At 41.0% G+C, this 25,152-nt stretch overlaps 1 protein-coding gene across 1 annotated transcript; it reads right to left on the minus strand.

Moving 5' to 3' along the window:
- Nucleotides 1-4,649: 4,649 nt before the first annotated feature.
- Nucleotides 4,650-24,867, minus strand: LOC307123694 (uncharacterized protein). The gene is made up of 3 exons (XM_079812336.1): nt 24,822-24,867; nt 24,414-24,618; nt 4,650-8,994 (listed from the first exon to the last, which is right to left on the minus strand). The coding sequence occupies exons 2-3, from the start codon at nt 24,568-24,570 to the stop codon at nt 7,580-7,582; spliced, it is 1,572 nt and encodes a 523-aa protein (XP_079668462.1). The 5' UTR covers nt 24,571-24,618; nt 24,822-24,867; the 3' UTR covers nt 4,650-7,579.
- Between the last annotated feature and the right edge of the window lie 285 nt (nt 24,868-25,152).

Consider the following 25,152-nt stretch of genomic DNA (forward strand, 5'->3'; position numbering starts at 1 on the left):
TTGTCCCCACCTCCTTCAAACGATCCTCCATCATCCCTGTACCTAAGATCAGTAAACCCTCTTGCCTAAATGACTATCGTCCAGTGGCTCTCACATCTTTAGTCATGAAGGTCTTTGAGAGACTCATTAAAAACAACATTTGCTCCTCCATTCCTGACACTTTGGACCCTCTTCAGTTTGCCTATCATCCCAATAGATCGACTGAAGATGCCATTTCTCACGTCCTTCACTCCTGCCTCACTCACATCGACAGCAAAAGTGGGAACTATGTCAGGCTGCTATTTATTGACTATAGCTCAGCCTTTAACACCATAGTTCCCATTAAGCTAACACACAAACTCCTGGATCTAGGCCTGAATTCTTCTCTCTGCCTCTGGATTGAAGATTTCCTCACTGGCAGACCCCAGGCGGTGAGAGTAGGCCAGTTCACCTCCACCTCCATCACCCTGAGTGTTGGAGCTCCACAGGGCTGTGTGCTGAGTCCCCTGCTCTACTCTCTCTACACCCATGACTGTTTGTCCACACACAGCTCCACCTCGATCATCAAGTTTGCTGATGATACTGTTGTCCTGGGTCTCATCTCCAACAACAATGAGACGGCATACTTGGACGAAGTGGAGCAACTGACATCATGGTGCCAGGACAACTGTCTCTCTCTGAATGTTAACAAGACCAAAGAACTGATTGTGGACTTCAGGAAGAGACAGCATCGGTCATACTCCCCTCTCATGATCAGCGGGACACCGGTAGAGAGAGTGAGCAGCTTCAAATACCTGGGTGTGAACATCTCCGAGGATCTGACCTGGACTACACACATCCAGACACAGGTGAAAAAAGCCAGGCAAAGACTGTACCACCTGCGCCAGCTGAGGAAATTCAGGGTTTCACCAGCCATCCTGAAAACTTTCTATCGAGGGGCGATAGAAAGTGTCCTGACTCAGTGCATCACAGCGTGGTACGGGAACAGCACCAGTCACGATTGCAAAGCCCTGCAAAGAGTGGTGCGCTTATCCGAGCGCATCTCAGGCTCAGCTCTCCCGCCTCTGCAGGACATCTACACCAAACGCTGCAGAGGTAGAGCTACCAAAATCATCAGAGACATAAATCACCCTGCAAACTCTCACTTCACCCTGCTGCCATCTGGTAAGCGCTTCCGTAGCCTGATGGCAAAGACTGAAAGACTCAGGAGGAGTTTCTTCCCCCAGGCCATCAGACTCCTGAACTCAGTCACGTGACTTCACTTCACCCCGCACACGCATAAACATCCAGTTTAAACATTAACATTCACATACTGCCATTGCACTGCACTTTACGTTCCTATTGTTACTGTGTAACAACCTGTAATAAACCTGTTTGCACATCATACTCCTGTTTGCACATTATACTCCGATTTGCAATTATACCTATTGCATGCACATCATACTTCTCTATATATAAATATATATATATATTTTATGTTAACCACTTATTTTTAAGTCTACAGTTTATCTCACTTATCATATCCACTTACTTTATATTTTATATTTTTATTTTATTTATTTTATTTTTATCTTATTTCCTATTTTTATCTTACTTGATTTATTTATAACTCTACTTATGTTAATACTTTTTATTCTAATTTTATTCTATTTCTATTTTAATTTCCCTTGTGTTCTTGTAACTGTTATTTGCACTGTCCATGGAGCGGACCTGTTTACATTTCACTGCCAGTTGTATATTGTGTATGTGACAAATAAAACTCTTGAATCTTGAATCTTCCCTCCTCGCTGGAACATTGTTAAAGAGTATGTGCATTGCTCTTAACAGCTTTTCCACCTGCCACATGGAGAAACCTGCCTTGAAAGCATTGTGCAGAGTATGAAGCCCACAGCTCCCCACGGACACCAGCTGAGCACCCCCATACATTTCATTTAAGTCGGATTGGAGAAGCTCAAAGAACTTTAAATTTACATTGGGCCCATCCATCGATACAGAGACCAGCCTGCTGAGATTCAGCTGTTGCACACACTCCTTGAGGGAAAACAATAAAAAGATGAGGATAAATAAATATACCACTTAACACACACATGCACACACACGCCATGCAATTGATGAACCAAATTAAAATATTTTGATTAAATATAGTTATATTATATATAGTTATTTTTCTATTTTCTCAAAAGAGTATGGCTAGAGTGGTGCAGAGTAGAGGCCATTAACATATATTATTATATTACGGTTTCCCTACTCTCCAAATTGGTTTGAATAAATGGATCAAACACAGGTTTTAGGCTATTCATAGTCGTAGGTTTGAAGATGAAATTATTTCAAATATTACATGCAGCATTAGAAATCATATTTGTTTTAAATATTAAACTTTAATTACTTACTTTAAAGTGCTTTAGCAAATCCTGGGCCATGGAATGGCCAATGAAGTGTGATCCCAGGTACCGGGAATGCACCATGTCGTCATTCCAGAACCGAACGTGTATGTCCAGCTGTTTCTTCTTGCTTGTGTGATTTAAGCTTTCATCAAACATGAGAACATAAGGCCCCGAGACCTTGGAGATGAGGTCTTTTTTAAAGTCCCTGTAAAGGCAATTCTGAGATTTGTTTCTAAACACATCATAAATGTTAGAAATGTACTGCTGAAACACATTACAAAGACTGTGAACTATGAAGTACTGAATTCAGAAGTTAGACCGTTAAACAGTTTTTCACCGTTGCTGTGTTCAGGATTTTCTGGGCGGGGCTAAAACGGTGGCTCGATGACGCACTGAAGCCACCGAGCCTGGCTCCTCCCCTAACACGATCATAACTAGAGCACATTCGCATCAGTTCGATCGCGAGTTACTGTTAGTACTGTTAGTTACTATAGTCAACAACTTACATAACAGCTTACAAAACAAAAACGATGAAGAGGTGGATTAATTTTGTGAACAGCAACCTTGATGGAGAGCTGAGGATCATCACCGACACCTGCCTCTGCAGTGACTTTACACCGGATAGTTTTACAAGCTTTCACCGAAGACAACTGGGATTCACTGATAATCCGCTGCAGAACCGACTATCCCCCGCCCAGGCCTTCATCCTCCCGTCCCGCCGACATCTGGTGCGTCGTGATCATAGACGCTCGTGATCAGTGAGTGTTGTCTTGTGTGCTACTGCCGCTTTCCTGCGAGTGGGCGTGGTTTCGGCGCCGACAGCGGACACACCCCCAGCGTTTGAGAGCAGAGAATGCTGGTAGGTGATAAGCTATTTTATGTACTTCCCGGATTTTTTTATGATTCAAATTTGGCTGGGTGGTTAATAACACATTTATCTGTGGTGTGAGGAACTCAGAACACATGTTTAGTTTTGACTTTACAGGGACTTTAATATAATCTGCCATGCCAAACCAGGTGATGTATGAGGTCTTCTCTTTCCCGCACGTAAATGTTTTGGCTATGTCAGAGTCTGGGAACATTGTTCGGAAAAGTTTGGCAATATCCTCGTTCCCGTTGTACGATTGGTGTTTAGTCACAGTATTCAACACCCACAGGACCAGTGTGGAGGTTGATCTGAAACCACTGTGTGTGGCACTGGATGCGACAGAAACGGAATCCCGCGCTGTACTTGGACCGGGTAAAGTTAATGACGGAGCCGAACAAAACTGACGGATCGCCTGCACCCGCTGCAAGCCTTTTACAGCAACGATATGCTTTTCCGACTTTGCATGCGACTTCAAGGCTTTTATGCCTAAACTAGATAGCTCCAACGTCTTCTTCTTACACAGAGTGCAATAGGCTTGATACCAAATGCTAGCGACGGGCTTGAGCCAGCTACTAAACGCACCGTCTTCGAGCCATAGATCGTTAAAGGTACATTTTCCCATTGTGATAGCCAGGATGATTTCAATTAAACTAAGCAGTGACTCCGTATGATACAGTATGTTCGGAATTCGCACGGGTTTCTGTGAAAATCCTTCCGACGAGTCTGTATGCTGCCGCATGGACTTTGTAGTTCTGGAACGCTGTGATACCAGTGTGATACCACCCAGATTCCTCATACAGAACTACAACAGGTGAAACAAATGAATGCCATTGCCGCCGCGAGCGCATTTTGATGGAAGAACAAATTAATGGACGAGTATATCAATTTAAGACGTGGCTAAATGTTTTTTATGACTTTGTATGCAAAATCCGGACGTTTTTATGACTTTTTATGGCCTTAAATTCATATTGTTAAATTTATGACTTTTTATGACCCCGCGGAAACCCTGCCATTCCCAACGATTTTGGTTTGCTTCTTATTTATTAAATATACAGCCAAATAGTTGATAAAACATTGATCAAAATTAAAATACAATTTATACAAAACAAAATTAATTTTTAAAGAAAGACTTTCTAGAAAATAAAATTCAATGAAGTGCTCAGAATCCATGTCCCCAGACATATGCGTATGTGCCTTACTCATTCTGCTCACTTTTCATAATCAACATATGAAATTAAAAAATTATAATATTTAAACATAGCCTAACTATGAAACTAAATAGACTATGTTTTCTTGAACCCTCTGTCCAACGAAGTCGTCAGCACCTTCTGATGGATTTTTTCCTTTATGAAAGCGGAAACAAATCACAATACTCCATCATGTTTCGCCATACAGATAAACGCAAGATATAATTATAAACAGTAAACTGTCTACTTTTATTTGTGTACACTCACAATAACAGCAAAGGCCTTGGACTCAGGGAACAGATTATTCTGCACTCCAAATGCTGTCTTCATTTCAAAAATATATTTTGTTCATTAAACGCAAAGTTTTTCATTTCAAAAGCATTTCTAAATTCAGTTCATATTTCCAACAAACGAAATTACAAGGCAAAATAAGGAAGTGGTAAAACCTTTGAGTTACCACCATCACATTCAAACTTTTCGCTCATCTCTGTATGTGGCAATGCGTCTCAATAACCTGCGTATGTAAAAGTGGATCATTCTTTACAGATGATGGTGTGTTTGGACAGAAGAAAACTCATTAAAAACAATAGAATAGCAAATGCCACAATTTATCAAGAGTTTGAAGCAGATAAGAGAGAGAAACACACACACACACACACACACACACACACACGTTTCCTTCCATTAATAATAATGGCGAGCGGTGGCTGGGATATACATAAACCTAAAAACCTTCATAGCATAATTTTTGGAATGACTTATCACGAGAGGAAAACATTTGTTTTAGTCGCATAACATCAGTTCATGAAAACGCTGTTTTTTTTTATCGACCATTAGAAAATATAATTTTATAAATTTTGATTTCTTTATAAATCTGTAATGGAAACGCGGCTACTGCCAGCGTCTGTTGCCCCTGTAAACTAAATAAAAAAAATTAAGAGTAATTGCGACTTTTTATCTCAGAATTCTGACTTTTTTTCTCGCAATTGCGAGTTATAAAGGCATTGATCTGCCGCCACCCGACACATGAGTTGTGAACACATTATTGAGTATTTTAGCTGTAGTTTTAGCTTCTAATGATGGAATGATTGTCTTATCTGAACGGCATTAATATCTCTGAGCAAACGCGCTCTGGAGGGAATTTTAAGCACAAGCTTTGGCGCAGAAACAACAGAACGGATGTGAGGGGTAACGTTCATTGAACATATTCTGATGTGTTATTATGGAAATATGATCCCCAGAACTCCACCCCCCTCAGAATGTGCTCTAATTCACGATGTCCTTGGAGAACGAGTGTGTTCAGTAATGACACGTCCAGTATGATCTGTCGCTACATACACTCACCTGAGGGTGGCGCTGTTCTGGGATCATATTTCATTAATAACGCATCAGAATATGCTGTAATGCAAGATTTAGTTTGAGAATGAATTTTATTGACCTCCATGTGCTTGGTTTTTTGGTTTTGAAAATTGGTTTTGATTTGCTTGGTTTTCTCTAAAAAAAAAAAATTGTACAAAAAATGCTCTTCTTAAGTCATTTGTGTCTTGTTTCTAGTCTAAATATTTAAACATTCTTAAATCAAGATATATTTACTAGATAAGTACAATTTTCAACTAAATAAGAAGAGCATTTTTTTCAGTGTAGTCAAATCTTTTGATAATTTAAAATATAATAGGCCTTTGTTGACTACATTCTAAATAAATGATTCTGGACTTTTGTTTGGTAGAAAGTGATTTTTTTGTTTTGTAGAAAGTGAATTGCAGTGAATTTAAGTGAATTGTGAATTGTATAAATTGTATCTTAATTTATTATAAAAAAAATTAGCATGAGACTACTTTCAAAAACAAAAAAATAGTAAATTGTCATTTTTGTCTTGTTTCTAGTCTAAATATTTAAACATTCTTAAATCAAGATGCATTTACTAGATAAGTACAATTTCAACTAAATAAGAAGAGCATTTTTTTTGCTCTCTGTCACACACCTGAAGCTCATCATTATGTAGGTCATTATGCAGGTCTTTTGTCTCTCAGGTGTGATACCCATTATTATTCATTATTATCATTATTGTTCACGCCTCCTCGCATACTGGCATTAAATCGGTGTATTGTTTTATGTGAATGTGTAGGCTCAACGATTCTCACATCAGTTTGTAGCAAAAACTAGGCAAATACACCCTTTAGTTAAAAGTCTTGTATATGCCTTAATTTTAAAACAATATTGTTTTTTCAAAAACCACACAAACATCATTCTCTCAAAAATACAAGCATATACATACATGTTGCTCACATATTATGGTAGCCCAGTTTGTGTTGAATACAGTGTAATGAATCTTTTGCCATTAATGTGTTTATAAGCAACTAAAAAAACACAAATATCAGAACATGTAAAAACTTCTAAAGGGCCCCAAAACTGCTCAGAATCCTAGGGGTTAAATAGGAATATTCGAAAGATCGGAGTCATCATGCCGGAGACAGGTTTATTGAGGATGTCGTGTTGATTAAACAATTATTAGATAGGAATATTCGAAAGATCAGAGTCATCACGCTGGAGACGGGTTTATTGAGGATGCCGTGCCGATGAGGCAATTATTAGGTAGGAATATTTCGAAAGATCGGAGTCATCACGCCGGAGACGGGTTTATTGAGGATGCCGTGCCGATGAGGCAATTATTAGATAGGAATATTCGAAAGATCAGAGTCATCATGCCGGAGACGGGTTTATTGAGGATTGCGTGTTGATTAAACAATTATTAAATTGCAATATTCAAAAGGTCGGAGTCATCATGCCGGTGACGGGTTTATTAAGGATGTTGTGACGATTAAACAATTATTAGGTAGGAATATTCAAAAGATTGGAGTCATCACGCCGGAGACGGTTTTATTAAGGATGCCGTGCCAATGAGGCAATTATTAGATAGGAATATTCGAAAGATCAGTCTCATCACGCCGGAGACGGGTTTATTGAGGATGCCGTGCCGATGAGGCAATTATTAGATAGGAATATTCTAAACATCAGAGGCATCAAGCCGGAGACGGGTTTATTGAGGATGTCGATTAGTGGCGGTGAGGCAACCGGGGAGAGACAATGCAGACTATGAATGGCTACTCTTCAGTGTGAATTCTCATGTGGCAATTAAGGGTTAATTTACATCTCAAACTCTTTCAAAATTGATCACATGTAGATGGCTTTTCTCTAGAGTGAATATTCATGTGTCCCCTAAGGTTTACTTCCCGAGTGAAGCCATTCCCACACACAGTGCAGATGTAAGGCTTCTCTCCAGTGTGAACTCCCATGTGACTGTCAAGGCTTCTTTTATGTTTGAAACTCTTTCCACACTGTTGGCAGGTGTAAGGCTTCTCTCCAGAGTGAACTCTCATGTGAGTGTCAAGGTTTCCTTTATGTCTGAAACTCTTTCCACACTGTTGGCAGGTGTAAGGCTTCTCTCCAGTGTGAACTCTCATGTGATTGTCAAGGCTTCTTTTTTCACTGAAACTCTTTCCACACTGTTGGCAAATGTAAGGCTTCTCTCCAGAGTGAACTCTCATGTGAGTGTCAAGGTTTCCTTTATGTCTGAAACTCTTTCCACACTGTTGGCAGGTGTAAGGCTTCTCTCCAGTGTGAACTCTCATGTGACTGTCAAGGCTTCTTTTTTCACTGAAACTCTTTCCACACTGTTGGCAGATGTAAGGCTTCTCTCCAGAGTGAACTCTCATGTGAGTGTCAAGGTTTCCTTTATGTCTGAAACTCTTTCCACACTGTTGGCAGGTGTAAGGCTTCTCTCCAGTGTGAACACTCATGTGCCTGTCAAGGCTTCTTTTATGTTTGAAACTCTTTCCACACTGTTGGCAGATGTAAGGCTTCTCTCCAGAGTGAATTCTCATGTGCCTGTCAAGAATTCTTTTTTCACTGAAACCCTTTCCACACTGTTGGCAGGTGTAAGGCTTCTGTCCAGAGTGAACACTCATGTGAGTGTCAAGGTTTCCTTTATGTCTGAAACTCTTTCCACACTGTTGGCAGGTGTAAGGCTTCTCTCCAGTGTGAATTCTCATGTGGACTTTAAGATCTCCTTTATTTGAGAAACTCTTTCCACACTGTTGGCAGGTGTAAGGCTTCTCTCCAGTATGAATTCTCATGTGAACTTTAAGGTTTCCTTTACTTGTGCAACTCTTTCCACACTGTTGGCAGCTGTAAGGCCTCTCTCCAGTGTGAATTCTCATGTGGACTATAAGGTTTCCTTTATCTCTGAAACTCTTTCCACACTGTTGGCAGCTGTAAGGCTTCTCTCCAGTGTGAATTCTCATGTGGACTATAAGGTTTCCTTTTTCACTGAAACTCTTTCCACACTGTTGGCAGGTGTTAGGCTTCTCTCCAGTGTGAATTCTCATGTGGAAGTCAAGATCTCCTTTATTTCTGCAACTCTTTCCACACTCTTTGCAGGTGAAATAACTTTGTGAGGGAGTCTTTTTAGCCTGTGTCGATCTTTCTCCAGTCATGAAGTCATGATGTTTATCATAATGGTCTTCCTCCTCTTCCCTTTCATTAAATTCATGACTTGCCTCTTTCAATGCCATGTGATCTAGGGCAGAAACATACATAAAACAATTTAAACATTTGAAGCATCAATAGCAGGGTATAGGGTAGTATGATCTACAAGCTATCCTATCCTAGGGACCAGGGGTGGGCAGCTTTGGTCTTGGAGGGCCACTGTCTCGCACAGTTAAGCACGTTCTCCTGTCGGTCTCCCATGAAGTCTACTCTGAAATGCCAACTGTCCCGTATTAGCTCGGGCATCCTGTATATTGGGCCTAAATGTCCTGTATGTGACTTTCTTTTACCCATTTATTGACTGCTACGCTGATCTAACCACTGATCAAGGGGTTGTTTACTCAAGTTCGTTATTTTAAATGTAGACACATGCACAAAATAGAGCAATGCCGTCGTGATGCTAATGCGTTTGCGGGTTAATTTAAAGTCCTTAATGCGTTAAAATAATTGAATGCAAATTGTCACAGCCAGCTCGTTCTCTGCCGTCACATAAAGAGGATCACACACATGAATGGTTTGACTTGCAAGGTTATTTATTAAATAAAGATAGTGAGTGATCTGTTAGTGAAATATAACATGTCTAGGGATTTAAACAATAAAGGAAAGATATTAATCCAAAAGGTGAGGAATGTTGCTAAATAATAAATAAACTAAAAAAACAACAAAATGGAGCAAAATTACTTCTCTGGAGGTGTTCCACCAGAGGAAGTGCTGATTAGCAGGTGAATACCGCTTTTATACTCCTTATACGCCCATAAATTAAACATTTAGGAGTGGTTGTCTGCAGCCAATCACACCCTCAGAAAACAATAGAAGACGGGGTCGTAACAAAATAAATTACAGAAGTATGTGAAGCTGTGTCAATAACGTAATTTTCATCACGCAGTTAGATGATCCTAGAAGTCGGGAGTTTATCACAATCACACTGTAGTAGTTTGCACATTCCAGGGCCCAGTTTATGGCCGGGCCACTCTCTGTCCATAACAGTGGACAAAGGTTTGCTACATTTTGATTAGATCTTGGTGGACTTACACAAACTGTCCAACGCCATCAGGGGCCCGTTTCAGTAAGGAGGTTCAACCAACTCTGAGTTTAAACCTGAACTCTGAGTTGAATTACTCTGAGATGGGAAACTCTGAGTTTTGGGTTTCAGAACAGCTGAATTGAGGTAGTTCAATCAACTCTGAGTAGACTGACTCTGAGTTATGCTCATGCACTCCAACTATGAAAAGCCACGATCAATGGAGCTACAAAATTACGATTCACCATGGCAACAGCACCCAACAAAAAGACGTTTGCATACTTCCGGGTCAATATACAAGTTTAATTCTTAATTATTTTAATTAAGTTTAATTTTCATGGTTTCCAAAAGGCAAACAAAGAATGTGGCAGCAGCTAAAAATGAAAAAAAAAAAAAAAACATAATTAAATCAGGAAAAGCTTTAAGCATAAAATGTTTAAATTCTTACAAACATTTGACATTATCATTCAGTGTCCAATGTGCAGCAGCTTTTCCCCACATAGACCCTTTTCACAGACTGTGATGACGTGTTTTAATGGTCATCAATATATCGTAAATCCTGCAACGTTTTTTGTATTTTTTTTTTCATGTATACATTTATAACACTAATACTTTGTATTATATTACTTTTGCATTAAATTACAAAAATCAAGTTTCCGCTGCTGTGAGAGCGTTTCTAATACAGCGTCTATGGGAGTGATAGTTAAAATTAACATCTTTCTCTCTTTTCACTGCAGTTATCAATCTCACTCAAATTTTTCCATCTTTTTGAAAGTTGTGAAATCACTATTGTGGAGTTTTTCTTTTGCTATTTGAGCAAATGGAGACACAAAAATATATATTTAATGTATTCTCTCATTCACCGCTATAAGAGTTAACCCAACTATGACGACTTCAGCTTCGGAAACCCAGAAATGTGAAAAGGGTCTATGCTCTTTTCACATAATGAAATGTTCTCTGATCCCACCTGTTCAGGGTTTTTCCTACACTGAAAATTTTTTGGCGGCCGCCAAAACAAATTTTTGTCCCGCCAAAGCTTTATTTGATGAGTTATTGTGATTTATGAGTGATGTAGAATAGATGCTGCGCTTGTAACTGAGTGACAGAGAGAACGATCAGAGCTCCTCCCCCTCTCGCATTCTCGCAGTCTTCAAAATAAGCATTCTTAGCTTTCTAATATTTCACATATTACGTTAATCAAAATCAAAAGGTCGGAAGACCGAATCCATGTTTCACGTGGCGCTATCAGACGATGTTTTCCTTTAATTAACGCTGGGTGTGAAATGCGCTCAAAAAACATTGACTGAATTTTCTGACCAGCTGACATATACCATACTTTCAATAAACAGGAAACAAATCCTATCCGGTTATGAAGTGTTTTCTGTGTGTTGACAAATCTTTTGCGATGTTCTAACAGACGGGATTCGCACACAAAGCGTCTGCTAATGTCCGATTCGCCACCTAATGACTCCTTTGAACCGAATCATTTTAACGACAACTGACAACTGGTTAGAACAACTGATCTGTCCAACACCGAACTAACGAATCAGCTTAATCATTTAATCTGAACACGTCTGAAATGAAAACACAAGTGGGCTTACACAATTTAGCAAGAGTGGGTGTAAGAGTTAGTTTTAATTATCCAGTCTTTCAGCTTATTTATGTTCATAATGTGTAGTAAAATAAATAGCCTATAAATCACTTAGTTTCGACTGGAGTGAGGTGAACCCAGAACAAAGTTGTTGTTAGCTAGCTGATCATTTTATGAAATTGTATATGGCAGAAAATTTGGCTATTTGTTCATTTTTTTTATTACTACTTTTTAATATTGATATGATTATATAACAAAACAATTATCAGTAAATAGTGTAAAAATGAGGAACAAAAACAAACATCAAGGTATCCCACATGAAAAAATACTTTAGTATATTATAGTATTTACTACACTTTGTTAATTTACTGTAGTATATTTACTATAGTACGGTTCAAAAACACTATAGTATTTACTAGAGTAATTTTACTATAATATACTACAGTATTTTTTCATGTGGGATCAAAATAAGATAAGCAAAAGTTACAAACTTTCTTTGAATTTATTTAAAATGTATTGTCAGTATTGCGCTTGCAGATCACGTGGGTAGGGTACTTTTTACTGTGCGTGCGTGCGTGTGTGTGTATGGATGACCATGTCTGTCAGCCACCACGGAAGACCATTTTTGACCCAGGAAAAACCCTGCTGTTACATTTTCAGGGTAATGACATTAACATTTGACTTCTACTCAGGCCAGCCAAACTCCAGCACCACTGACAGATGAAGAGGAGATGGAGGAAGAATATTAACATCCAACAGGAAAAAGAATAAAGTACTTGTAGGAAATAAAGATGACTATAAAAAATGTAAATAAATGTATTTAACAGCTGTGGTGGTTGTTATGGCATATATCTTGTACTACCATCTGGCAGCATCCTTCCATTCCATTCCATACAGTAATCTGTTTTCAGAAAGTGTGATGATGGGAATATGAGTGTCAATGCGTCCAACCACTGGAAATCCTAAAGGAAATTCGAATTATTAGGGATACTTCTAGAGGATTATCAAGTGAACGTCAGGATCCTGTATAAAAGGACATGCCATTTTTGTCACTTTGACAGTCCTCATGATGAAAATATAAGCAATGAATGAATGTTCCTGCACTGCAAAGAATGCTTTTCTTACTTTGTATTTTTGTCAAGTGGCAGATAATTTAATTTGTTTTAAGAAAACTTCGCTTACTTTAGATTTAGATTAAATTTATACATTTTTTATATTTATACTTGAAATACGACCAAAATACTCAGTAAGAAAAGCATTTGTGCAGTTTGAATGAATGAATAAACTATTTAAACACTGCTGGTGCTTTAAAAAGGGGGAGGAGAAAACAGAAAACCCAGAGTTTCCCTTATTTCAGGGTTAACCCAGAGTTTCCCTTATTTCAGGGTTAACCTACTCAGAGTTTTCACTTAACCTCCTTTCTGAAACGGGCCCCAGATAAAGATGCTAGGACAACAGCCAGACATCTCTTGGAGGCCAAGATGACCACCTCTGGTAAAGCCTAGGAAAGACAGGACATCTCATTGGTCCATTTGCAGTTTCTGCCCTTCACCCACCTAGAGACTAATCCCTAATGTCCTGGTCTGTGACTGCCATAAAAATTCCACAGGACCTTAGAAGTAGTGGGTGAAAGAAAGACCACAATGACCCATCCAAATCCATTCATAACTATGTTTGGAAACCTTAAGACTGATGTAAACCACACACATCCATTTCATACTTATTCAGAGAAACAAGTATTCTCAGTGACAGCTATTTGTAATGCATAATCTTACACAGATTCAGCTGTTACTGAACAAAGTAATGAACAGTTCTTATTTATCTTTTTCTATCATGTTTGGTGTCTATTTGTTTAGAATATTGCCAAGGGTATTCTGATGGTGGATTGGAAAGTGAGAAATGCATTGGTAAACTTTAAAGACTTCTAACTGTGTACAGTATGCAAATGAGTTCCAAAGGGGAAAGAAGGGTAGGCCAACTGTGTGCGCCCTCTGATGCCAGCAGCCAATCGCAACACTGGAATGGAGAAGCGCCAAACTGCAATCCCCTCCAATTCGGAAAAGGATAAAGGTACCCTTTCAACAGACACTCCTTGCTCTGAGTCTGTCCAGCGAGGATGAGACTGTGAAAGAGCAACCAGTTCTGGGTTTCTCCTTGAGAGAGACAAACAGTTTACCAAGTTCTGAGTCCTGCAAGGATGAGACTGTGATAGAGCAACCAAGTTCTGAGCCTCTGGTTAATCCAGAGAGACAAACTGTTTACCAAGTTCTGAGTCTGAGTCCTGCAAGGATGAGACTGAAACAGATCAACCAAGTTCTGAGCCTCTGGTTAATCCAGAGAGACAACAAAAGATCCGAGGATCTGAGTCTACAGCTTGTGAGGCAGCAACAGATACGACCACGTTCTGAGCCTCCATCCTGTGATGAAAGAGACATTAACAAACACTATGTTCAGAGTTTTCGTCCAGCGAGACGACTACAGCACGTCCCGAGTCTCCAGAGAGACCCAAGCGGATTGACCAAGTCTTGAGTGTCTGGCCCACAGAGGCAGAAGACACACAGAGACATTTGCAACAAGGTTAAGCTCAGGAGAGCAAAACCTTCACTTCGAGGTTCCTTCATCTGCGTGTTGCAGATCAAGGACCTTCTGCACAGCAATCGGAGTTGCGGCACGGGAGGAGAAAGTGGTTTGTGCTTGTGCTTCTGCTGTTGCTTTCAGGTAACATTCACCCCAACCCTGGCCCAAAGCTGGCCCAGCTTCAAACACCAGAGGAACTTAAATCAAGCAATGGTATAAGATTTCTTCATCTTAACATGAGAAGTTTGATAAATATACCCTTCTTTCCCCTTTGGAACTCATTTGCATACTGTACACAGTTAGAAGTCTTTAAAGTTTACCACCTGCTTAAACGACTGGCGTCCTGTTGCTCTGACCCCCATCATCAGCAAATGCTTTGAGAGACTAGTCAGAGACCACATCTGCTCTGTTCTCCCCCCCTCACTGGACCCACTGCAGTTTGCATACCGCAAAAACCGCTCCACTGATGATGCCATTTCATCCACTATTCACACTGCTCTCTCCCACCTGGAAAAGAGGAACACATATGTGAGAATGCTGTTTGTAGACTACAGCTCAGCATTCAACACCATTGTGCCCTCCATACTTGACATTAAACTCCGGGCTCTCGGCTTAAACAGCTTGTTATGCAGCTGGATCCTGGACTTCCTGTCAAACAGACGCCAGGTGGTCAGAATGGGCAGTAACATCTCCTCACCACTGACTCTCAACACTGGAGCCCCTCAGGGCTGTGTTCTCAGCCCACTCCTGTACTCTTTGTACACACATGACTGTGTGGCAACCCACAGCTCCAACACCATCATCAAGTTTGCTGACGATACGACGGTGGTAGGTCTCATCACTGACAATGATGAAACGGCCTACAGAGAGGAGGTGCACACTCTGACACGGTGGTGTCAGGAGCACAACCTCTCCCTCAACGTCAGCAAGACCAAGGAGCTGGTGGTCGACTTCAGGAGGAATGAGAGAGAACACCGCCCCATCACCATCGATGGAGCACCGGTGGAGAGAGTCAGCAGCTTCAAGTTCCTCGGTGTCCACATCACAGAGGAACTCACATGGTCCGTCCACACCGAGGCCGTTGTGAAGAAGGCTCATCAGCGCCTTTTCTTCCTGCGACGGCTGAAGAGGTTTGGAATGAGCCGCCACATCCTCACACGCTTCTACACCAGCACTACAGAGAGCCTGCTGACTGGCTGCATCACCACCTGGTACGGCAACAGTACCGCCCGCAGCCGCAAAGCCCTGCTAAGGGTAGTGCGCACGGCCAGCTGCATCATCGGAGGTGAGCTTCCCTCCCTCCAGGACATTTACGCCAGGCGGTGTGTGAAGAGAGCTCAGAGGATCATCAGAGACTCTAGCCACCCGAGCCATGGGCTGCTCTCACTGCTGCCATCAGGCAGACGGTACCGTAGCATCAGAACACGCACCAGCCGACTCCAGAACAGCTTCTTCCCACAAGCAATTAGACTCCTGAACTCTTGATCCATCAGGATCATAACACACACTGGACAGAATATCACTCAGCACAACCCACTGTAGATACACACACATTATATACACATTTATTATAATTTATTATTTATCATATAGCACCTATTGTACATTGGATCTCTACTGTGAATAATAATGTATACTGTACATTGTATATTATTATTATTATTATTATAGCGTAATGTATATTGTTTAATGTATGTTTTTAGTGTGTATATTGTTTAAAGTATATTGTTTAAAGTATATGTATATTGTAAGTATGTGTATATTGGTTAAAGCTGTGAGAACCACACTCACATTGTGTAAATTATTTATTGTTTATTGTAGAGTTTACTGTGCTGTGAGTAAATGTGGGCGCATCAGTGTAATCTGATGCTGCTCTAAATGTTGTACATGTCATGTCGTGACTACTATGTTGCTCGGAACTGCACCAAGAATTTCACCTGCTGTTGCACTTGTGTACATGGCTGTGTGACAATAAAGTGATTTGATTTTTTGATTTTGAAATAAGATGAATACAGTGCGAATCTGGGTAGATTCGACTGATGCTAATATAATTCTCACAGAGACTTGGCTGAAAAAAATCAATTACAGACGATATGGTACACATTAATGGATATAATGTTTTTAGAGCTGATCATAGTAAAAAAGGAGGACGGATTGCAGTTTATACTAAAGTAAATATGAATTGTATTTGTATTCATCGGAATGGTATGAAACTTGGTGACTTTATTGGTACTTGGTAAATGAACACACAAACAAATTGGGGACAGGATTTGAAAAGTCTAAGTGGTCATAAAAAAAATAGTCACACTCAGGGTCTTCGGGTCAAAAAGCAGCTGAACCTGCCTGGCGGGTAACCTCCAGCTGTAGGCCCAACTACCACAAGTTCTCCACAGAGAACTGGTAATCAAGAAGTGCCTAACTCGGGAACTTCGCCTTCAAGGAGGCCCCGTGGGCCTACTACCTGATAGCGGGTTTTCCAGGGAGGCCTATAGAGGCCTACTACCTAACAGCACGCCATGCTGGCAACCCGAGCATCCTAGCTCGGGAATCCATCCTCAGGGAGGCCTAGTGAGGCCTACTACCTGACAGCAATATATGCCAATTCTCAGAGCGTTCAAGCTCACTTCCAGGGAGGCCTAGCACCTGCCAGCGAAGCATGCTAACTGCTGAGGTTACGTCTTGTTTTCTCAAGGAGGCCTAATGGAGGCCTACTACGAGACAGTCAAGCTACGCAGGCTAGCCGAGCATCCTGATTCAGGAACTCGCCCTCAAGGGAGGCCTATTGAGGCCTACTACCTGATAACCAGCCTTTAGGGAGGCCTGGAGAGGCCTGCTACCTGTTTGCACCTCATGCTAACTGTTTCTTCAAGTGACTGGGTCCCAGGAACGCCTTAGGGAGGCCTGATTAGGCCTACTACCTCCCTCTGGGGAAGCCCAGTGCGGGCCTGTTCGAGTGACCACAACCTGGGAGCTCACCCTCAGGGAGGCCTAGTAAGGCCTTACAATTAACAGCAGGCCTTCAGGGAGGCCTGATGAGGCCTACTACCTGCCTCTGGGAGTGACCACAACCTGGGAGCTCACCCTCAGGGAGGCCTAGTAAGGCCTTACAACTAACAGCAGGCCTTCAGGGAGGCCTGATGAGGCCTACTACCTGCCTCTGGGAGTGACCACAACCTGGGAGCTCACCCTCAGGGAGGCCTAGTAAGGCCTTACAACTAACAGCAGGCCTTCAGGGAGGCCTGATGAGGCCTACTACCTGCCTCTGGGAGTGACCACAACAGGGGAGCTCACCCTCAGGGAGGCCTAGTAAGGCCTTACAAGTAACAGCAGGCCTTCAGGGAGGCCTGATGAGGCCTACAACCTGATAGCCGGCAGGCTAGCTGTCCCGATGCGCACATTGGTACATACCTCCAGTGAGGCCTGGTCGAGGCCTTCCAACTGATAATGCGCCTTGTTCAAGAGGCCTACTGAGGCCTACAATTGACAGCCGACCTTCAGGAGAGCGTAATTGCCCCTATTTAACCTGATAGCCAGCTAGGCTAGCAGTACCTAGATGCCTCAGCATCGGCACCTGCCTTAATGGAGGCCTGATAAGGCCTACCACTGCCACCGTCAAGCGACTGAAACTCGGAGCAATCCTCCAGCGAGGCCTAACTTTAGAGGCCTGCTAACTGGGAACAAACATATGCAAAATGTGGGATTAATATTAGACCCTACGGCTCCTGCTGAGGCCTACCACATGATTTAGCTACCCATTGCTATGGGGGCCCGTTCCAGGGAGGCTTGTAAAGCCTACAAGCTGTACGAGTTTGCAAATAGAAGAGAAATAACTGCCAGACAAACAAGCTGGCTGCTACTTAAACCAACGACTCTCAATGAGAGGAGGCTAACATATGCAGGGATGGAACAACAGGCTCAGTTCCACGTAGTGAACAGCCAAAGGTGACGGTGCCTCAGCAACGCGCCTCCGTCATCCAAATCCCAACTGACGCCACAGCGCTCAGTCGTAACAGAGACAAACTACTCCAACCTGCAGTGGCTTAGGGAACCAAAGACACATAGTAACCCTAAGCGGTAGACAAACACTCCATTCTACCAGAAAGGTGTGCTACCGCCTAGTAATCCGCAAACATTTCAAAGAAAAGAGCGGCGGCCTAAACACTACTCTCAATATGAGAGGAGGCCCTCATTACATACATGTGCCATCTTGACCGCCAAGGAAAAACCAACACACGCTCACCTACACAGCCCAGCTCCTGGTGCTGCAGTAAGCCATCCTACAGGGGGAACTTCAGTTAACTCCTCCTTCCTAATGGTTTCGTAAACCCACACTCTATACAGGGAACAACGGTCTGTAAGCAATACATATTTTAGTGTTATCACACAAAATAGACCAATCTCACCTGCGGCGTGTAGAGCGAAGACTCACCACACAGTTCTCATATGACCGCGGTGTTCTACCGCCCTTGCATGCCTGAAAGGGGCGCTCTCACTGATCAAGCCAAGGCGGGCCGCCCCAGGCCTGATGTAAGAAGCGCCTGGAGAAACACTCTAGGATGAAAAGGCTATGAGGGATCCTTCTTCCTACGGGAGACCCGCCCCTCTTGCGACCCTTATGAGGGGGCGCAAGAAAGGCCATACTGGTACTCTGGCCCTGTCTCCAGCCCTCTGGCCGTGACGGGCCAGGCCCTCCCGCCTGCCTGGGCGCGGATCCGGATCTCAGCGGTACGCAGGTTAAACACTGCCAAACGCGCCTTCGCCTATACACACTTTAATTGAAAAGTTTGTAAGGCAAAAAACCCGGCGCATCGTGGAGAAAGATCCTTCCTTTCTCCACGATATCCGCCGAGTTTGACCACAGATGTCTCTCCGAGGCCACCATCGCCGCCCACGATCAGCCGATCGCGGCAGCTGTTTTGCTTGGTGGCACGGAGAGCTAGACCTGTGGTGCTGCGCAGTTCGACTACCGCATCAGGGGTTAAAAAAACCTACCCCTGATCGAGATCACCCAGCAGATCTGCCTGGTACGCCTGAAACACCGCCATGGTGTGAAAAGCAGCACCAGCCTGACCTGCTGCCGTGTATGCCCCTGCCATTAAAGCACAACGTGATTTAGAGAGATAGACGGCAGAGTTTGAGCTCTCAGTGTTGATGCCCACGAAATGCGAGAAAAGTTCGCAAACTTTCCTTGCCAGTCGGTAGCCTCAACACATATCCATATTCCCCTATCCCCTCGACATCAGCGAAATTAAAACGCTGATGTCGATGAATATTGGGTCGAATATGGATTCTTCCATGCCCTCTCGATCTCTGTAAGAAGATCAGGAAGAAATGGAAGGCTCATCTGAGCTGATGGTTTATGGCCAAGGAGAAATCGATCGTGCAATCTACCACAAGCGATCTCTCCTCTAAAGCGCCAACATGGCAGCCGCAGCCTGCCTGCAGCACGTTCCATAACATTCATCAGCTCAGCATACACGGTCAGGGTGGCTGAGAGGATTCATACCACTCTCACCAGCCATCCCTAAGAGCACTTGCTGATTAGTCTCGTTAGCCGCCAGATCGTCGCGACGATCGGCAAGCTGCATCTGAGAACCCATGATGTATGCCAGCGCTCAGCCTCAGCATGAGCGGGACAGCATCATCCAGTCCCAGATGCCAAACTTTCTTCCCTCAGGAAAAAAGCCAGACTAGAGTGGAGCGATCTCAGATTGAAAACCGCTCACACTCACACACAAACAACTTCAAATGAACTTGACTGTGCATGCTCTTGATCCCAGGCAGTAAATACACACTCGTGTGTATTAATAAATTAATTTGTTTTACCTTAACTCGTATAGCAGTTCAAACAGACAGTCCCTGAAGACGAGAAGATGTGTATGTGTTGGCACGGCGCCCTTTTATACTTCCGGGTCGCACGATGATGACGTCATGGGCTGACGTCGGTCAAAGACTTTGCCGTGATTCGATAGTAGCTTCAGACACCAGTCACGCCGAGGGCGTTCCCCCCATAGCGTCAGCTAGACGCAGCGAGAGTTCCCTTTCGAAAGGGAACAGTCAGGATGCAGAAAGAGCACACAACAGTGAAGGGGTGAATCTCTAAAACATCAAGAGTGCAAAACAGACAAAAACACTCTCTCACACACATACACACACACACACACACACACACACACACATATAGGGGAAATATGAGACTGGTGAAACTGTAACAGAGAAATGTGAAATAAAATCAATGAATCAAATAAAGGGGAGACATTGGATCCAAAATGCAAAAGTCACACACCATGTCTCTCTCTTGAACAAACACACGCACACGCGCACGCGCACACGCACACACACACACACACACACACACACACACACACACACACACACACACACACACACACACACAGTGTATGATTTCCATTTACTGTTTGATAATTATTATACTTTTGCGGTTTAGTTTTTTGCTCAGCTCAAAAAGTCAGTATTATTTAAATCTGATTAAAAATAACATGAACAATACATTTTGAAAATTAACTAAATCTCTCGTAGGGTCAAATAAATCTCAAACTGATCTTCCAAAAGTTTTAAAAATGATCCAAAGATTAATTACAGACACAGATATATTTAATAGTCATTTTAATTCAGTTATAACAGATAACAGATTCTAGTAACTCATTGCTGAACAGGGAATTGACGAGCTGTCTCGCTATAGTGATTCAGATTTATTTTCTTTACCCCTATATCACCCACCCAAGTTCATAAACTACTATCAAATTTAGACTGTAAAAAATCAGCTGGGTATGATAAAATTGAACTTTTTTTTTTAAAGTGTCCGCAGACCTTATAGCCAAACCTATTGCATCGATTTCTAATCTGAGTCTATCAACTAATGTAATTCCTCAAGATTAGGTTTTCTTTTTCGGCAAAAAAATGTTTTCCTCTGGAGCAAGAAAGCAAATTATACAGAGTACAATTTTACCTATTTTAGACTATGGAAATGTTATTTATATGCATGCTTCTATATATATATTTAAAAGGCTGGATGGTGTTTATCATGACAAATGCTTGTTCACGTACTCATCACTGTTTGTTATACAATTATGTAGGTTGGTCGTCTTTATATCAAAGAAAATGTTATTAGGTATGCTTCCAAATTACATTACTAGTCTTGTATGCCTATGTGGAAAGAACTATAGCACTAGATCATCTAATGGGATTAAATTAGTAGTGCCTAGGATACACTCGGAGCATGGACAATCATCTCTCTCTTATTACGCTCCATGGTAGGGATGCTCAAAACGGTTAATTTTCCCGACCGACAACCGCCGCTCATTATCCGATTATTAACCGTTAACTGATAAAATTATAATATTGAATATGTTCAAACATCTATTGCAGTGTAAAATGATTGAATCATGTTGCGGTTTTAATTAATTTGGTGATTTATGTTGAATGTTTTAGTGTGAAATTATTATTTTGTGAGGCGTGGCTCCTCAAACAAGTTCACGGAAAGGAAACCAGATGACAGAAAGCACATCTTGGTGTCTTTATTTTATAGTAGCACAATGTAAGCAAACACTTTGCAATTTTGAGCGTTGTCCTACTCTTATTATCTGTATGACCAAAATCAGAGGTGGACTGTAACTAAGTACATTTACTTGAGGACTGTACTTAAGTACACTTTTTGAGTATCTGTACTTTCCTTGAGTAGTATTGTTTCGGGAAACTTATGACTTTTACTTCACTACATTTGAAAAACAAATATCGTACTTTTTCCTCCACTACATTTCTATCAAGGCCCTCGAAGTAGAAAGTCGTAGCTGCTTTGAAAGTCAGTGGATGATCAGTTTTTTGTTTTTTTTTTGCAGACAGCCTATCAGTAATCACTCTTGTAGGATCACATGAAGTTCAATGATTTCCAAGTATTTTTTGAACACCAATCAATTGATCAAAATAGAAGGCGGCAGTTCCCAGACGCAGTGCAGTGCAACCATAGCCATACTTAAAATTAAAATGCAGAAGAGCTGACGTGGATAAGTCTGAAAAAGTGCGACGACACGAAAGTGCACACAGAAAGCTGCCTCTCAGACGCCAGACCACAAGAACTGAAGTTTAGTCTATTGAATCTACTAAAATCTTATTATAGTCAATTAAAACTAGACTAAAACTGAAACTATTCAGATGCCTAAAATGTTATAGTCAAAAGACTATGACTAAAACTAAATCACAATTTGCTGTCAAAATTAACACTGGTATGAAGTATGATTGGTCAAATGATTTTTATAGATTTACCCGCCAAGTTGCCATAGCCTTGTGGATACAGCGCTAACACATATAGCTAACGTTCCACTATGATGTTAGTTAGCATGCAAAAACGTAGTTGAGCTAATAATGTTAACTGAAGTCCTTTCAGAAATATGCTTTTACATAATCCTGTCAAATAAACACATGTAGAAACCTTTATTTTCTGACTTTTGACTTTGATAAGAGCTTTGTAACTTTTAAGCAAGTATTTAAATGAGTTGAAGGTATGCTAGCATGTCAGATGGCGCTGAAACCCCCATGATGGAGCAGTGCATTCATACAACAATAATAAAATAATGTTTACTTTTACTTTTGATACTTAAGTACTTTTAAAAGCAAGTACTTCTGTACTTTTACTTAAGTAAAAATCTATCTTTACAACTTTCACTTGTAATGGAGTAATATTTAACCAATAGTACTTTTACTTTTACTCAAGTAATGGAGTTGTGTACTGTAGTATTGTAGGCCTGTTTCCTCTGCTTGTTCGCTGCGCACACACAACATATTCCAGCATTGCAAACTTATATCGCAGCCTGTTCAACATAAAATAATCAATCTAACGTATAAAAAAGTTACACAGCTCAGTTTAAATAGTCAGTAGTAGTGGTGTTTCCGCTGAACGTTTTCGCGTGTGAAGAGGAGGATTTTTTCCATCAATATTGGGACGCGAGTTCTACAAAGCCTATAATAAATAATGGTTTAGCTTTCAAATACACTGCGAATATGAATGAGAGATAAAAAATGAGATCTACAATATAAAATGAGAGTTACTCTTTAATTCAAGTGTTAGCCTACTCTCTTACTGCATTTAGATTAATGATCAGAGACGCTGGTTACTTTGAGTTTATCATTAAATGATTTTGTTTTGGTTTTATAGTTATAGCCTAGCCAACTTATATTTTTTTTAATTCTTGATCTGTTCTTACTCCATGCCTTACTTACTCTGAATGCCGTTACATTTTAAGGATTTATTGTGGAGTGAGGGGAACTAAAATAGCCTTTAGCTATGTTTCTAGTGTTTATAGTAGCTACATTTAACATTTTGCTTTATTTATCGGTATTATTTCTGAATGCAATCAAATGCGACTTACACGTAGTTTACCTTTTATTTTTCTCTCAAAAACATTAATATATATGAAGACTTCAGATGCAAAAGCCTCTAAGTCCGTCTGACGTTTTTTTTAATTAAAATAAGCATTTTTGTCAGGCTTCTATGTATCGGTTTCTACCCAAGTACCAGTACTTCTGAACGGGCTGAGGCTGGGATTTAGTGGGTTTGAAGTGAAAGTATTTTATGAACTTAAACTATATATTTATACTATATGCGGGGAGCATTCAATCAGTATCTTTATCTAATTTTTTAACTTTTAGAGGCTTTTGCATCTGACCTCTTTATATATATAATATTAGGGTGCATCAAAAAACACATTTCTTGAATTTTGATATGGCTGGTGCTAAAAGTGTTCCAAAATATGTAGAAACAACACAGGCAAAATATTTTTCACAATCTGGCTCTTGTCAAACTCTCAAACCATTTTTCCTGCTTCTAACACATCAACTTTGAGGACAAAATGTTCACTTGCTGCCTAATATATCCCACCCACTAACAGGTGATGAAGAGATAGTCAGTGTTATATGAATATATATTATTATTGTGTATCGTTAAAGTTTTTAAAGCATTTTATACGTGTTTCCATAGTCGGATAAATTACGCTTTAAGAACGGACACATCCCACCGTAACATTGAGTTCACGAAATGCGGAAACTGAAATAAAGCACTGAGTATAAGCTTTGCTTGTTATAATGAGAGGATCTGCGAGCGTGTAGACTTGAAGAAAGACACGTTTACTCCAACCAGCCGGACTGAGGACATTCACAAGACATTCTTCACTAATATCCTTCATTTCTGTAGAGATGCAGATCTGAATAAAGATCAAATGAGTTCAGCTTTGAGAATAAAACCAACCTGTGTGTTCCTCAGTTTCTTCATCTTTCAAACTGAATACATCTCCAATCTTCAGCTCTTCAGTCTCCTCTTTAATAAACTCAATCTTCAGCTCTTCAGTCTCCTCTTTAATAAACTCAATCTTCAGCTCTTCATTCTCCTCTTTAATAAAGGCCATCTTTATAATAATAGTGTGTGACTCCAGGAGTTTTTCAGTGTGTTTGTCCTGTTTAAGAGGAGAATAATAACAGAAAGAAAAGAGTGAGTCTCTATCAGCTCTAGTTCAGTATCAGCTCAGTCTCAGTAACACTCAAAACTAGCTCTACAAACTAATAATGAACACTATAGAGAGTTTAATTCTCTCTGCCCTGTAAAACTTTGAAGATGGTTTCTATCGCTTTAAACACTGTAAACGCTTAAAACACAAACCTTTCTTCAGCAGAATCACAACAGATGCGGCAGCGCGGCGCGGGCTTATGACGTCATACATAAAACCAAAATAAAAGTCCCGTTCACACACTCCAGTCTACATTCACAGAAGTGCACACACACACATAATACAAGAGATGACAGTAATTCAGAGTTGAATGTATTGGTGAAATACATATTTAAAGACATGTTGTCCAGTGATGTGCTGAAAATATTAGGAAACTAGTAAAGACTGAGAGACTTGTCTAAAGGTTTTGTTTAGGCGAATACATTATTTATATAATATAAATCTTAATCTATTTATGTGTGTGTGTGTGTGTGTGTGTGTGTG

This window comes from Gobio gobio (genome assembly GCF_949357685.1).
Source record: "Gobio gobio genome assembly, chromosome: 1".
NCBI classification, from domain to species: domain Eukaryota; kingdom Metazoa; phylum Chordata; class Actinopteri; order Cypriniformes; family Gobionidae; genus Gobio; species Gobio gobio.

Excerpts from the sequence above, each read along its gene's own strand:
- LOC307123694 (XM_079812336.1), bottom strand. The coding sequence starts at position 24,570 with ATGGCCTTTATTAAAGAGGAGAATGAAGAGCTGAAGATTGAGTTTATT. Across the intron at positions 8,995-24,413 it reads AGAAACTGAGGAACACACAG|ATCACATGGCATTGAAAGAG; the intron begins GTTGGTTTTATT and ends TTTCTGCCCTAG.